Below are 14,686 nucleotides of genomic sequence, written 5' to 3' on the forward strand. Positions count from 1 at the left end.
CAGTAGACAGTCACTCGGTTATAACAACCACCCTGAACTGTGAGTACAGCCCCCCCTGCTGGAACCTAGAGTAGGCAAGCCTAGGGCTGGGTGTAGGCCCAAAACAGTGGCCTAGGTGGGGTCCTCCCCCAGGCACAGAGCTCTATTCTAGAAGGCAAAGTTTGGGAGAGTCGGGGAATCTTAGAAATAAAACTCTAAATGAAATATATAAAAACCAAACCATTCTCCTGTCTCTTGAAAGCAGATTCGAAGATCACTGCTTTAACGTATGACACGCAACTTGCAAATGCAAAGATAAGATCTATTTAGGGAGCAATTAAAAAGTCAGTGACTATATCCTTGTGTGTATTATAAATGCTTGTGTCGCATGTAAGCACAGACCTGGAGCCTCAAAGACCTCATTTTCCGAGAGGCAGACAAATTTGAGGAGAGGACAGTAAAACAAGAGTTATGTTTTCTGGCCTTAGGGCCCTCCACGGTGTCAAACGGATAGCAAAAAATGCTTATTTTCAGAGAAAGGTGCCGAGAAAAAGCATCTCTAAACTCTGTGGCTATAACTTCTGCCGTATAAATCTGTGTCTAATAAGCTTAGTTGCAAAAACCATAACTAGCAGCCATTTCTGCTTCCTGGGCAGCTCCCTTCTCACTATTCCCCTGGTCTTCTCAATGCTGACACTGGCCTGGTCTTGAGATGAGTCTGATGCTTCACACTTTGCTGTTTCTTTCTTTCTTTTTTAATCTATTATTTTAATTATGTGTACATGTGTATGTGGGGTTCAGGTACATGCCCATGAATGCAAGTGCCCACAAAGGCCGGGGTGTGCGGTCCTTCTGGAGCTGGGATTACAGGCAGCAGTTGTAAGCTTCCTGATGTGGGGGCTGGAAATTGAACTCAGGAAAATCAGTATACCTCTCCACTAGTGAGCCATCTCTCCAGCCCGTTTTGCTGTTTTGTATATAGTTTTATTAATGTTATTCGAGTAGCTGCAAACAGATCAGCTTCTTGTATCAAAGAACAGAGGTTTCCATGTTTGTTTGTTTGTTTTATAAGCATAACTTATTCACTTTGGAGTGATTAATACTTTTGAGAATACTTTTTTATAATTTATTTTTATTTTATATGTATTAGTGTTTTGTCTGCATATGTGTCCGTATAAGGGTGTCAGGTCTTGGAGTTACAGTTATGAGCTGCCACGTGGTTGCTGGGAACTGAACCTGGGTTCTTTGGAAGAGCGGTCAGTGCTCTTAACCTCTGAGCCATCTCTCTAACTCTGAAAACACAATACTTTAAATTTACCTTCTACTCAGAAAGACGTGTGTATAATAACATTTATGTAAAGCTTTCTATGGATCCCTTGAAATACATTTGTGGTGCCTTATCAAATCAGTGAGCCCCAATCTCAAATCCCCCACTGCACAAAAGTGAAGCAAGCTAAAACACACAAGAAACAAACAGTCTTTTTTTTTTTTTTTTTGGTTCTTTTTTTTTTTTCGGAGCTGGGGACCGAACCCAGGGCCATGCGCTTGCTAGGCAAGCGCTCTACCACTGAGCTAAATCCCCAACCCCGAAACAAACAGTCTTAAGCCTGGTGTGATGGCACCTTTAATCCCAGCACTGGAGAGGCAGAAGCAAGCAGATCTCTGAGACTGAGGCCAACCTGGTCTACAGAGCAAACTTTAGGACAGCCATACACAGAGAAACCCTGCCTCAAAAAAAGAAAAAAAGAAAAAAAAAGAAAAAGAAACAGGTAGCCCAAGATGTTCTCTCACAGGACAGATTAAGTCAGCATGATCCCACGTCATGTTCCCAGACCAATACTCTCTGTGTTTAGGTCTGTCATATTTGGGGATATCATCCCAGTATCGATTTCCTGGTCTATCGCTTCTGTAGCTCAGGTTCCTCCGTGGATGAGCTGTGAAACCCTAACCATAATCCTTAGCTCCTCTGTGTTTCAGTTCCTCATCTGAAAAACCAGGAATTAAAAATAGGTCAACTGATAGAACGATAACAGACACAGAGGAGGTAACACCTGGAAGACACTCAAGGCAGTGCCTAGCACATGACAGCTGTTCGACACAGTCTAGAGAGACAAGAGGCAAAGAGCCTGCCGGCCCAATACCCAGCAAAGCGGCACACGTGATCTGATGAGTCTAATTGTCTAATTCCTTCATAAAGTCTGGCGCCTTGCTTCTGTCCGTATTTGGGAGAGAGGCCGCACTTCGAATTCTCCCCAACAGTTGATTCGCTCTGGCCCATTTGCTAAGGAGGGCCTGACGAAAGTGCACTGTCTGATTCAGACAGAGCGACTGCTGCAAAAATGGGCTCTGGAGTCTTGAGGGACTCCTGCAGTTGAACTGTGAAGACACCCTCACCAAGTGTAGCTCTTCCAACACTTCTGGGTACTTTAAGATTCTCCACTACTCCTGCTTCTCGGGGATGCTTTCCGTGTTAGAAAACTCTCAAAGGAGCCGAAGACGCCACCCCATAGAGTTTTACTACAGACCTTCCACGCGCCTGTTCATTCCTCGTGTTCCCTTCCTTCCCTGCCTAGTCTTTAATGGCAATGTGGTGGTGAGAGGCTTTGCTTGCTGGAGAACTTCTCTACCTTCTCGCTGGCTCTTTTGGGGGAGTATCTGGGTCCATGTTGTCGTTAAAGGCAGTGTGGCATAGACACGGCTTCTAATGTCGGTGCTATCGTTTACTGGCCGTGTAAACACAGGAGAGTCCTTACGTCTCCGTGTCTCCATCTACCTTTAAAACGAGGGCGTGGTCCTCCAGAAGACCCATCTTCAAAAGCTTTGCAACCTCGGAGAGCAAGTAGGCAACACGAAATGCCCACTCTCTCATAGCAACGTTGAGTTTGTATCCATTCTGATCCCCGGTACTATTTTTCTGTCCATGGCATTGTCAGGGAGCAAAGCAAATGTTTTACCGCTTCCTGTCCTCCACAGGATGGCACATATTTTATAACTGACGTGCTCTGCCGTGAAGCGGCTTTTCTCCTGTTTCTGTGATTCTGCTTGTCTGTGTAAGGGGGACGGCAGAGCCATCTTTACAGTTTCAGAGGCCCCCCCATCTCTCTGTAGCACTGCAGCACCCAGTACTCTGTCAATCCTCCCATTTCCCATTGAGATTCCCCGGCTAAAGGAGGCTTGCTCGAAGAACGCTGCTGGGCAAACGGTATGACAGCTTTAGTAATTTGAAAACTTCCTGCGTTGTATGCTTCCCGTTATTGACAATGGTGTTCCAGGAGAATGTACGACTCAAGCCAGACTTTGGTCAATTTTTCCCTGCCTGCTCTTCAGGTGTCAACTGTATACTAATGAAGTCATTGAGCATGCGTTGTATGCAGTGGCTAGCACCTTGTTGACTCAGAGGTCCCAAACACGTGCCTGTTTGTGATGACACTGTTACAGGACAAACTACACAAGTATGACAAACACTAGAAATTCTGAATGCTTTTTTTTTCTCGCCGACATTTTTTTTTCTGGGCCTCCTCCCCGACATTTTTCAAATTGCTACCTGTAGATACAGATTTTTTTTTTAAACTAGAATTTGAAAACGTGCCTTCCAATCAACTGTTCTGAGAGTGGCTCTCAGCAGCCAAAGCCTTCTGCCTGCCAAAGGTTGAACATACCATTTTGCAGGGGAGATAGTTGTGGGAATAAACTTTGCAAGAGGATTGCCTCCAAGTTAGCTGGGGAGACAGCTTCTGAACTACCCATCCTTTCTTGGTCTCTTTCAAATATAGTTAGCCTTTTTTTTTGTTTTGTTTTTGTTTTTGTTCGTTTGTGAATACCTTCTATTAGAGGGAATTTATGTTCAACTCACTGTAAATTGAATGGTGGCAGTGATGATCAGGTTCAAATGCATTCTATTTTTCTGTTATTAAGGAAAAGGCATGATGCCCAACATGAAAAAATAGAGATCAGAGAAGAAGGGTGAAGGAGGAGAGGAGAGGGGTACTCTGCTTCCTGACTGCTTTGTAAATGTTAAGATCACAGGGCCTGGAGGAATTGAGTTCTATGTCTCTCTAGCTTCAAAACCTCCACATCTCCCATAATCCTCTTCTCTTCTAGGTCTTCTTTGACCAATAAATGCCATATTGTTCATCTCCCTCAAGGAACTAATAGGTATTTCTTCTCGATGTGCACTTTGGGTCCTCTCCACTAAGAGATGGTCAGGAGATATGTACTTTCCTTTTTTTTTTTATTGACAATAGAAATCAATACAAGGAAAGCTATAGCAAAGCAAACAGAAGCATGTCATGGTGGCACACACATCTGCACTTGTGAGTCTGAGGCAGTGGGATCACGGATCTGAGGCAAGCCCCGGGCTGGGTATAAGACTGTGGCAAAACAAAACTTAATAGAACAAAGCAAGAGCAAATGCAGATCCTTCTACTGCCTGGGCTTTGGAAGTGATGTCTCCTTTGCTAGTTCTCCTCTGTCTATTGAGTTTCAGGGAACGTAAGGCAGTAACCACACGCCAAGGGTAAAAAAGGGAAATCATTCTGTTGCATGATGAGATGAGTCCCCAGAGATGAACCTATCACTGAAAATCTTTGTGTGTAAAAATTCTACTCCCATTTCTATTTATTTTTTTTTAGTTTCCTAAACTTTTATTTATTTTTATGTGTACGGCTGATTTGCCTGCATGTGCGCCTGTGCACCGCATGCCTGGTACCCCAAAAGCACAGAAGAGGGTATCAGATCCCCTGGAAACTGGAGTCACATACTGTTGTGAGTTGCCATGTGGCTGCCGGGAATCGAACCAGGGTCCTCTGGGAGAGCAGCCAGTGCTCTTACCCACGGAGCCAACCCTCAGCCCTGTTTCAATTGATTTCTTTTTTAGGAAAAAAGATTCAAGCCCATTTTGTTTTAGCTTTGCTTCTCTGCAGTAGATCAACACAGAAGAAACCATTAGGAAGCCATTATAATCCATCAGGAATTGGCTGTGCATGAGACGGTGTGTCGGGGGGTGGGGTAAGAATTGATCAACAAGCACTTATTGAGAGTCAGCTGTGTTCTCAACTCTGCAGGACAGATCAGAATGTGGGTCCTGCCCTTGAGTGAGCTATGGTCTGAAATGAAAACCTTGGTGTGGAGCAGACCTGATAATGCATGTTGTCAGTCATGGGACACAGATGTCATGGAAACTTGAAAGAAACTTCTGAGATGAGTAAAAGAATGGGAATGTTTGAGACTTGGGAAAAAAACTATGAGTAAGACAGAAGGAAAGGTCACATTAGAACACAGGCATTTTACATGGAGAGGTGGAAACAACCAGGAGTGAGAAGCCGAGGTGGGCAAGTACTAGGGGGGCACTGAGCATCTGCAGAGTTTCCATCTAAACCTCAGCCTACAGGGAAGATCACAGTATTTACAAGGAGGTGATCCTGTGAAAGCAATGTTTCCAAAGGGCTGGCAGCTACAGTTTAGACTAGTAAGGGGGAAGAATATGGAAGCAGGAATACAAGCAAAGAAAAACCACTAGAGCTAGCCAAAGGCTGGTACTCTGGAGTCAAACTATAAATGTGACAGGGAGATAGAATGAACCTAAGAGAGGTGGCTGAGGAGAGTCAGCTCTATGTCTGAAGGGACAGGGAGAGAAGGCTGTGTCTAGGACTCTGAAGTTCTAAGTCTTCCAAAGGGCTGGGCCTCTGATGGAGGAGTAGATGGGTCTGACTTTATTCCTACTGAGTATGAGGTGACCGTGGGTCAGCTACTGAGGATGCTCACGTGGTGGCCAGGAATGGAAAAGCCTGAGCTGTCCCTCTGTACTCTTAGAGAAGGATGACTCTCTTAGGTGTGTCGAGATGGGCACACACGAGGAAGCAGATGCGTCTGAGGGGTGAAGTAGGTGATGTCTTCACGTGGATGGTGGAAAGATGCTATGGAAGAGCTTTGTAAAGTCTCACAGACCTGACCATGTCTAGGACCCAACTTAGGGGGAAAGAGGAACTGGGGGAGGGGTGTGCATAGTGTTATGACGTCCTCCAGCCACACCTTGCCTTCTCGGGGTCAGAGGGAGGCATAAAGAGCAGAATGACTGTCTGGTGAGGAGGACAGGGGGATCTGTAGCAGATACGGGGGTCGGGGTTGGGGGGAGGATAGGGTAGGCTCTAGTGTATGGGTGTGTGGGAGGTAGGAAGGAACAAATACTGTCTATGAAGACTGGAGTATGCTAAGAGATGTTCCCTTCACAGAAATGGAGGGGCAGACAGGAAGGGACACCAGTCACATGCAGCAATGTTCCAGAAAAAATGTCTCTTGGGGTGGAAGTGCCCTCTAATGTTGGCTCGCTTTGCCTCCACTCCCTGCTCCTGGCAAGACAAGCCCTGCCTCCCACTCTCCAGGCTCTGTATAATAGAGGTCTAGTCCCCAGGGAGGCTGCTGGTAGGGGGAGCAAATTTTGCTCATTGGAACTTCATCTGATCTGCTTGTCCTCAAAGTTCCTGGTTCACTGCAGAGATGACTTTCTATCGTTTAAATGCAACAATCACAGCAAAAACAGCCCACTGCTTAGTCCCCTGTCCTCCAGCCCTCACAGGCCCAACATCCACAGTTCCACTTGGAATAAAGCATCTACCCTCGTAGAAGGTGGCAGTGGGGTGTCTTCAAAGCCTGAAGGAAAGATAGGGGTTAGGGAAGAAGAGGCGTAGAGGAGAGTAGACAGGATGATAGGGGTCCACTAGAGCCGTCATAGCTGAGCTTCTATGGAGAAGGAATAAAACCAGGTCGTCTCCACCCATCTCCATCTGGGTTGAGGCTTTCAGAGATACAGAGATACAGACAAGAGAGACAGACACATATTCACAGATAGATACACAATGAGCAATATAAAACAGAGGCACACACACACACACACACACACACACACACACACACACACATTTGGATCCATACCCAGGCACTCGGGAGCACATCTCCTTCCTCTCTGAGAATTCCCTCTCCCTAGAGCATCCCAGGGTGAGCTGAGGCAGGCCTCTCTCTTCCAGGCCTCATTCCTTCCCCTTTGTGTTTTTCCAGGTCGTGATATGGCGAGCACCACTCTACCTGGTTACCCCCCTCATGTGCCCCCCACTGGCCAGGGAAGCTACCCTACCTCCACCCTGGCAGGAATGGTGCCTGGTAGGTGACAATGCTGTAGATGTCTCATCTGGGTGGGGGTAACTAAATTGTGGATGAACTGATGAAGGACTGTAGTCTATGACTGGGAGTGGGGAGGGAGAACCAACAAGCCATTGTTCTGCAAACTGTTGTCCTTCTATGGCCACAGTCGACTCTTTAGAAGCAATGCATGGAGGACACTTACAGAACTGTCCCCTTGCCAACACGACTTAAGGTTATAGCACCCATCTGTCTAAGCCTATGCCTCAGTACCCCAGCCTAACTCAGCTAGCTGACACTGCTTGGAAGAGCTTGCCCTGGTTTCCATGGAAACTTGGAACCAAGGACCATTTTCAGGGGCATGGCAGTCATTCAGACAAAGCCATGCTGGTCCACACTAAGCCAGGGGAGGGGAGCACTGTGGAGAACCAATCTCAGTCTAGAGAGAGAAGGAAGCTAGTCTTAAAGTGGAGTGGAGGACAGGAGGGAACCAGAGAGATGTTAGCTTCCAAGAAAAATTAACTACAACAACTCTATACTTCTTCAGAGGACCCAGGCCCTTTGTGCTCTAGTGTGCCCATTTGCTGAGAGGCATTGGACTTGGGTTTGGAGTTAAAGGAGGCAGAGGCTGTACTCACAGCCTGGAGGCTTCTCTCCACCCTTCACCCCAAATGGGAGTGACTTAAAGTCAAAGAGAGTTGAGGTTCTTCTTATCTGCAGAAACACCACAATCTCTCACCTTAAAGTGGCCAAGACTCTCCCAGCCTGCAGCCCACTCCCTCTGGAGCCCCTTTTGTATGCCCCACTCCTTAAATTCAACCCTCCCTAGGAGGGGGAGAAAGAGAGGAAGGACAGAAAGGACAGTTGGTCTCATTCAAGGCAAGGCAGATCCCGGTGTAAGCAGAGATGGCATTGAGAAACTAGGGAGCCCACTGCAGCCAGTTAAGAGAACGGGGCTGTCTGAGAGAAGTTGGAGGTGCTGATGAAAGGATTGGGGCTCACACTCAGAAGGCAAGTAGAAGCGTTGGTGGGGGTGCAGGGAATGGCTTTGGAGGAAGATCCCAGCAGTGAGCAGGTGGAGGCTGGAGGAGGTCTTAGGGAGGTGGGGGTGGGGGGAAGAGTGGGGAGGTGGGAGTGGGGAGTCTACAGGGAGGTAGGGATGAGGGGAGCCGCAGAGAGCTCATGGTGGCAAGGGGGGAGTCGTTAAACAGAATCTAGTGCTGATGAGGAAATTACACTTGTTTCATTAGCGATGGGGAAGGAGATAGCTCAGTTCCTCTTGGTCACAGTTGAGCTCAGAAGCTCATTATCCTGCTGCACGCATGCTTTCCCTCCTCGTCAATAAACAGGCTTTCCAGTGGCTGCATCCCCCACCCCCACCCAGCTCCTTCTTGGAGTGGGGCCCCTTCTCCTCTACTTAACCCGCGGTTAGGGATCACTGTAAACAGTCTGGGGTCATCACACAGGAGAAAGGGCGAGGGGGAAACCCATGGGTCTGGCCTTTCTCCTCCTGGAGGGAGGGCGGCAGCTCCCGAAGGCTCCCAACCCACTGTGCCCTCCACTGCTCACTGCTCCTGGGCCTGCGGGCAGTCCAGTGGATTCCGGCAGTTTCCTTCCCCAGTCGCACGGCCCTTGTACTGAACCTCGGGAGGGAAAAGTGGGAAGGGTTATTTCCCAGGAGAGCACCACCACTACCACCTGCCTAGCTTTGACAAAGCTCTGAGATGCCATTCTTAGGGCTTTCTGGGACAAAGTGTCCCAAGGGTCTTCCCTCTCCACCTTCTCCCTCTATCATTCTGTGGAGTCCCTAAAGCAAGTGTCCAATGTAAAAGCTCTTGGCTCCCGAGTTACTTAAGTGGGAACAGCCGGACAAAGGCCAAACCCTTCCTGGGCAGTGGTCAGTGCCTCACAGGGGAGCCAGGCACATACCTACCCACAAATTCCCTCCATGCCTGGGTGTGCAGAGATCTGGGTACTTCTTGTCTATGGTGGCTGTCCCCATGCAGAGAGGAGCATGTGGATTACCTGGTCTCTGGCCTGCTCCCAGGGGCCCTTTCCCTGCTTGAAACACCCAAGACTGGGACTAGTGAGGACAGGACAGAAGAGGCCAACTGGACACGTTGAACGCCTCTAATTCCAGTTCCCCGCCCTCCCACAGGGAGCGAGTTCTCAGGCAACCCATACAGCCATCCCCAGTACACCGCCTACAATGAGGCTTGGAGATTCAGCAACCCCGCCTTACTAAGTGAGTACGCCACCTGGCAGGCCGGCGGCTCCCAAGGTCGCCTGCCCGCTCGCCAGCTCGGGCGCGCAGGCTGCTTCGGGACACGGATCCCACTCAGGACCACCCCAATTCTGGGTACCCGGATGGGCCAGGGAGACAGGCTCTTTAGAGCAGCGCTGGGTCCTGGGGATCCCTCCAGGACACCTGTGCCTCCAGCCTCTTCCCGTCCCCGCCTCTCGGTCACTGGAAGGCTCTTGGCCAACAGTGGCCATTGGACCCCTTGGCGGGTCCGCAGTCGGATGTCACCTGTCCTGACCCTCTCCCGCCCTATGGATGCAGCACTCCTCCTGGGCATCTGGCCTCGGGGCCGAGCCAGAGTCCTCCAGGCCTGATCCCGCTGGACCCGGGGAGGGCTTTTCTTTGCTTTTCTTTCCTTTTTTGTTCTCCTGTTTGTCCTCTCACCCAGCCCATTCTTCTCCTGTGTTAACTTCCAGGTTCCCCTTATTATTATAGTGCCGCCCCCCGGGGCTCCGCCCCTGCCGCTGCTGCCGCTGCCTATGACCGCCACTAGTTACCGCGGGGACCACATCAAGCTTCAGGCAGACAGCTTCGGCCTCCACATCGTCCCCGTCTGACCGCCCACCCCAGAGGGAGGGAGGACCGAAGCGACGCGCTGCCTCTCGGCCACCGTCCCTGTCCCACCCCCACCTCGAGACATCCCACGCCCCCGAAGCCCTTCACGTCACCCTATCAAGGCCAGACAGGACAGGTGGAGCCCAGGGTGGGACCCTCAGGCCCCAGCCCCGCCCGTCGCCCCTCCCCGCCTGCCTGGACCGCGGCGCCGCCCGGAAGCCCTCCGGCCGCTGGCCCGGGCGCCGGACACGTTTCTGTGACACACAATCAGCGTAGCCCACCCGGGGACAGCCCACTTTGGACGCCCGGGAGCCGGGAGGCTTCGCTGGAGGAGCTGAGCAAGGGAAGCTAAGGAAAGGACTTTGTGCTGAAGGAGGAGCGGCTGGCGAGGGGGGGAAATCCTGCCCCACTCCCCGAGCCTGCCAGGCTGAATCCGCCTTATGTCTGCGCCCGGCCCCAGGCAGTGGCACTGGGACGAAAGGGTCGGACTCGAGGGACAGCTTTTGGGGCGACAGCGTTTTCCGAGGCTGGGAACCAAGGCTAGCAGACGCCAACTGAGCTCATCCACCTGAACTGCCTCGTTCCCCAGGGCCTGGGATCTCCTGCTGCAGTGGCTCGACTCTCGGCCCCGCCTCGCCCCTACGTCAGCGCCTCTTCCACCTGCTGGCCTCTCACTTTTCCCTCCTGCGCTTCCTTGGCTCATCCCACGACACCTTGTGTTTGGTCCTAAGCACGCAGTCACGTCGGGGCCACCGCGGGAACCGTGTCCTCAGGCTGCGGCTGTGAGCATTGATCTTTCCCATCAGTAATGTGCTGCCCCCACACCCCCGACCGGCCCCAAACCCCCAACCTGCGGGCGCAAAGAACTTGGAGGGAACTGACGACCGAACTGCCCCGAGGTGAAAACCCGGGACTGCCCGCCCCATTCCCCTCAACAACCCCCCTCCCCGGACCCCCCAAGCCTTCCCTTGGGCAGATGCTGAACAGAGCCGGAAAAAAAAAGTCTACACTTATTTAATATGACAGTCTTTGCAAAAACGAACAAAACAGAAACCCAACAGGCTGCTTTGTAGAAAGACGGTGTGTGCTGTGAAGGCGAACCTCTCTGTGTACATATCCCCTCCCTCTCTGCCCCGCCCCGCCGGGTACCGTAGAGTCCCTGTCCTCCCCACCACCCTGCCTGTAGATACACCCTTCTGTCCGTGCTGTGAGAGTCGCCGCTCGCTGGGGGGGAGGGGGGACACAGCTACATGCCCACTAAAGCACAGCACGTCCTGGGGGAGGGGGGCATTTTTTTACGTTACAAAAACAAATTATGAAAGAAATCTCTATGCAAAATGACGAACATGGTCCCGCGGACACCTCTCGCCTGTTTCGTTGGCTGTTTCTCTGTAATTCCGTGTTTTCGCGCTCACCGCCCCGCATCTCTCCCTCTTCATCTCCCTTTTCTCTGCTGCTCTCGGCCCTTCTGTGTCTCTTTCTCTGCTTCACTTGTCTCTGTCTCGGTCCCTTCTGTCCCAGGCCTCCAAGGCTACATCAAAGGTGGCAGAGCCAATCTCGGGGCTTGGCCCCTTGTGGCCATGCCCCACGTGCCCCACCAGGCCGCCCTGCCCCGCCCCACCCTGTAGTTGCTCTCTCGGTAGCGGCGATGCTCCCTGCATGTCTCCTCAACCGTGGATCGTGACGACTCGAAATAACAGAAACAAAGTAAATAAAAGTGAAAAAAAAACAAGTAAATAAATAAATAAATAAATAAATAAATAAATAAATAAATAAAAATCCTTGAACAAATCTGAAAAGGCTTGGAGTCCTAGCCCAGATTGCGCTTCCCTTCGAGCCTTTTTCTTTGAAAAGGAAAGCGAGAAAAGAGAACAGTCTAAGGGAACTGCCGGCACCCGACCGGGCTCCAGTGGCTGGAGCCGGATGGTGAGGGCAATGAGGTCTCGGCTTCGAGGCCCAGCCTGACCCCAGTCTTGTGTGGAGCTGGCCGCGCTCCAGGAGTGCGGAATCCAGGATAAGGCTTAGCCTTCCACAAGTTCCTGGCTCCTCTGCCACTTTCAACGTGTCGGTTCGTTTTGTTTATTTTTTCCTTTTTCCCCCCTTCCTTTCCTTCTCTCTCTTCTTTTTTTATGCACATGATAAATAATAATAATAAATAATAATAATAATAAAATTTTGTATGTCACTCCCCATGGCTCCAGGTTTGTCTCTCCCTGCCTCTGGGATAGGCCTGTCCTCGCACTGGTAGTCCCTCCCCTCGATAATTCTGTCAAGGATCCAGCTCCATCCAAACGCGACCTCTAAATGGCCTAAACTCCCCTGGACTGAAGCTGAACTCTGACAATGGCCTGGACAAGTCTGTTCCACAGCACTACCCCCTCCCCGACCTACCCAGACTTTGAGCCAAAAAGTTTGGCTTTCTGGAACTTCAGAATAACTTCGACACTGCCCTTCTCTACCAAATCAGCCTTGCCTTGTTGCTGGTGTCCTGCGACCACACTTAGGGGCTCGTGCTCCCAGAATGAGCAAAGTCCGGGGCCCTCTCGTGGGTGGGCGGTTGCCCACAGTTCTTTCTTCTCTTTGCTCCCAAAGTGGGTTTAGCTGCACATTGGCACAGTCCTAATTGTGTCCTGTGTCCCCTAAGAGACCACAGAGGTTCTTTTTCAGCATTTATTTCTAGACCCTAAGAGCAAGCTTATGGCATCTGTGGACCACCGGGATGTTGCCTGGTGACCTCTCAAGCAGCTGCTGAGAATGGTGGCTCAGGTCTAGAGTCTGGGTGTTCTCAGAGAGGAAAGCGCCGAGGCAAAGGGGGAATGTGAGTGGATGGGTGGGTCAGTCCCTTCCTGCATATAAATGGATTTTCGTTCTTCTGTGTGGGCCTCTGTGTCCTAGAGGGGTTCTGGCAGTGAAGAAGGAAACATATTGTTGATCTTTTTAAACACCTGGTATTTGAGATCAGGTAAGAGTGAAGGATCTATGTCCTTGATTCTGTTCATGCTTAGAAAAATGATTTCATGATTGTCCTACTCTATTGGAGAAACTTAGAAATGAACCCTGCCCACCTCTTTAGCATCCTGTCGGCTCTGGTTCCTTCCTCCTTACCAACACAGCCTTGATGTTCCAGCTGCCTTCTGCCCCCTGCTCCCTGCCCTCTACCCCATGCCCTCTGCCCTCTGCCCTGAGAGACTTTCCTGCTCAACTCTAGAAGGTTTCTGTAGCTAATCTTCCCTCTCAGTCACTGCTCATTTGAAAGGCTTTAACCTTCCAGGATCTGATGTACAGCTGCAAGCAGGGTCTGGAAGCAGACTAAAGGGACACACACACACACACACACACACACACACACACACACCTGCCCTGGCTGGGGCAGTGTCTTCCAGATACTTCCTCCCCACCAGCATACCTTGTACTACAGCAGTTTACCTATCTCCTTATTGTGTCACTCACCAATGTCCCTATTCTCCTGCCTGTTGCTTCCCTTCTTGGCCTCCAGTCTCTGAAGAAAAAAAAAGTCCTTCAAAGTCTTTGGCTGTACTAAGACATCTGTAAAAGAATTCTGGAAGTTCACTCCAATCTAAGCATATCTATTTATTACCCTTCCCATAAAGGTACTATTACATTATGAATGAAAATGGAAGGCATTTTGAGCTTTTTAGAAGATATGCACTCAGCATTAGAATGCCTGCAGAGCTTCCAAACATCCAGCACAGAACTTCTGCTGATCATCTGATGCTCAACAAGAGGATTCCTGAAAGCTGACAGGACACTGGGTTAGACTGAGGCTTAGTGGGTTTATCAGATGCTGCCCTAGCCAGACATAACAGGTACTTGATCTTAGAAACCTGCTTTTGCCTAACCAACATCAAACTGAAAGCAAAAGGCATTTTCATGAACATCCTCAGAGTCTCTTGTCTTCTTATTTACTTCTGGTCTCCCTCCCACTGACATAGACAGTGGAGGTCATACTGTTTACAACAGCTGTTTCCAGGGAGAACTTACCTTCCTAGAGTATTGGTTTCATCTTGAAATCAGCCTGAAAGCCCCCAAACAGGCTCTGGAGTTTCTGCCAGCTGCTTAGTCTAACCATAACCATTTCCCCATCCAAACACCAAAAGGATCCAGTCTCCAGCTTCGATTTGCTTTCCCTAAAATTCTGTCTGCTAGTCCTGTCCCATCTTATTGGCATAGATTCCCAAGTGAGGCAACCAAATATAACAGTTTAATAGAGAGAAAAAAGTGCCCCAAGCTAAGCAAACAGTTGGGGGACAAAGGCATGAAAGTATCCAAGAATGGCTAGAGTATCAGGTGCCTGGAGAGGAACAAGGAGAGAGAATGTCAGATGAAGCTTAAAAGCAGTTTAGTTGGTACCCAGGACACTGGTGAGAATGTCAAAATGGCACCTGCCATTTAAAGAAAGCGGAGTCACCTACAGTCACATCCTGCCCATGTACACAGCATACACTGAGCCAATCTTTCTTACTTTCTCACAAAGCAGAGGTAGGCAGTACAGAGAATATGATGCCGTTTCCAAGAAGTGGCAAAGCCCCATGAAGGCCCAGAGAGGAACCCCTGATTTTCATTGGTTCAGTAAAGAATATATCCATTCTATAAGGTGCTCAAGGCTAAAGCCCAACTCTTCCCAGACGCCAATCTTTTTCATCCCACATTCATTTACTCCACCGGCAAAATCAGTCTCCATTAAAAACAAGCCCA

At 49.9% G+C, this 14,686-nt stretch overlaps 1 protein-coding gene across 7 annotated transcripts in view; it reads left to right on the forward strand.

The window, feature by feature from the left end:
* Positions 1-12,158, forward strand: part of Pax2 (paired box 2) — a 91,177-nt gene extending 79,019 nt beyond the window's left edge. For 3 of the 7 annotated variants that reach the window (XM_063287134.1, XM_039109046.1, XM_063287138.1), the window contains 3 exons: positions 7,033-7,134; positions 9,272-9,358; positions 9,832-12,158. In XM_063287134.1, coding sequence (XP_063143204.1) covers positions 7,033-7,134; positions 9,272-9,358; positions 9,832-9,908 — 266 coding nt within the window. In that variant the 3' untranslated portion in view covers positions 9,909-12,158. The remainder of the gene's footprint in view (positions 1-7,032; positions 7,135-9,271; positions 9,359-9,831) is intronic. The other 4 variants (XM_039109033.2, XM_006231443.4, XM_039109034.1 and 1 more) reach the window with 2 other exon arrangements.
* Positions 12,159-14,686: the final 2,528 nt, after the last annotated feature.

The sequence above is a fragment of the Rattus norvegicus genome, chromosome 1 (assembly GCF_036323735.1).
Source record: "Rattus norvegicus strain BN/NHsdMcwi chromosome 1, GRCr8, whole genome shotgun sequence".
Classification (NCBI taxonomy): Eukaryota; Metazoa; Chordata; class Mammalia; order Rodentia; family Muridae; genus Rattus; species Rattus norvegicus.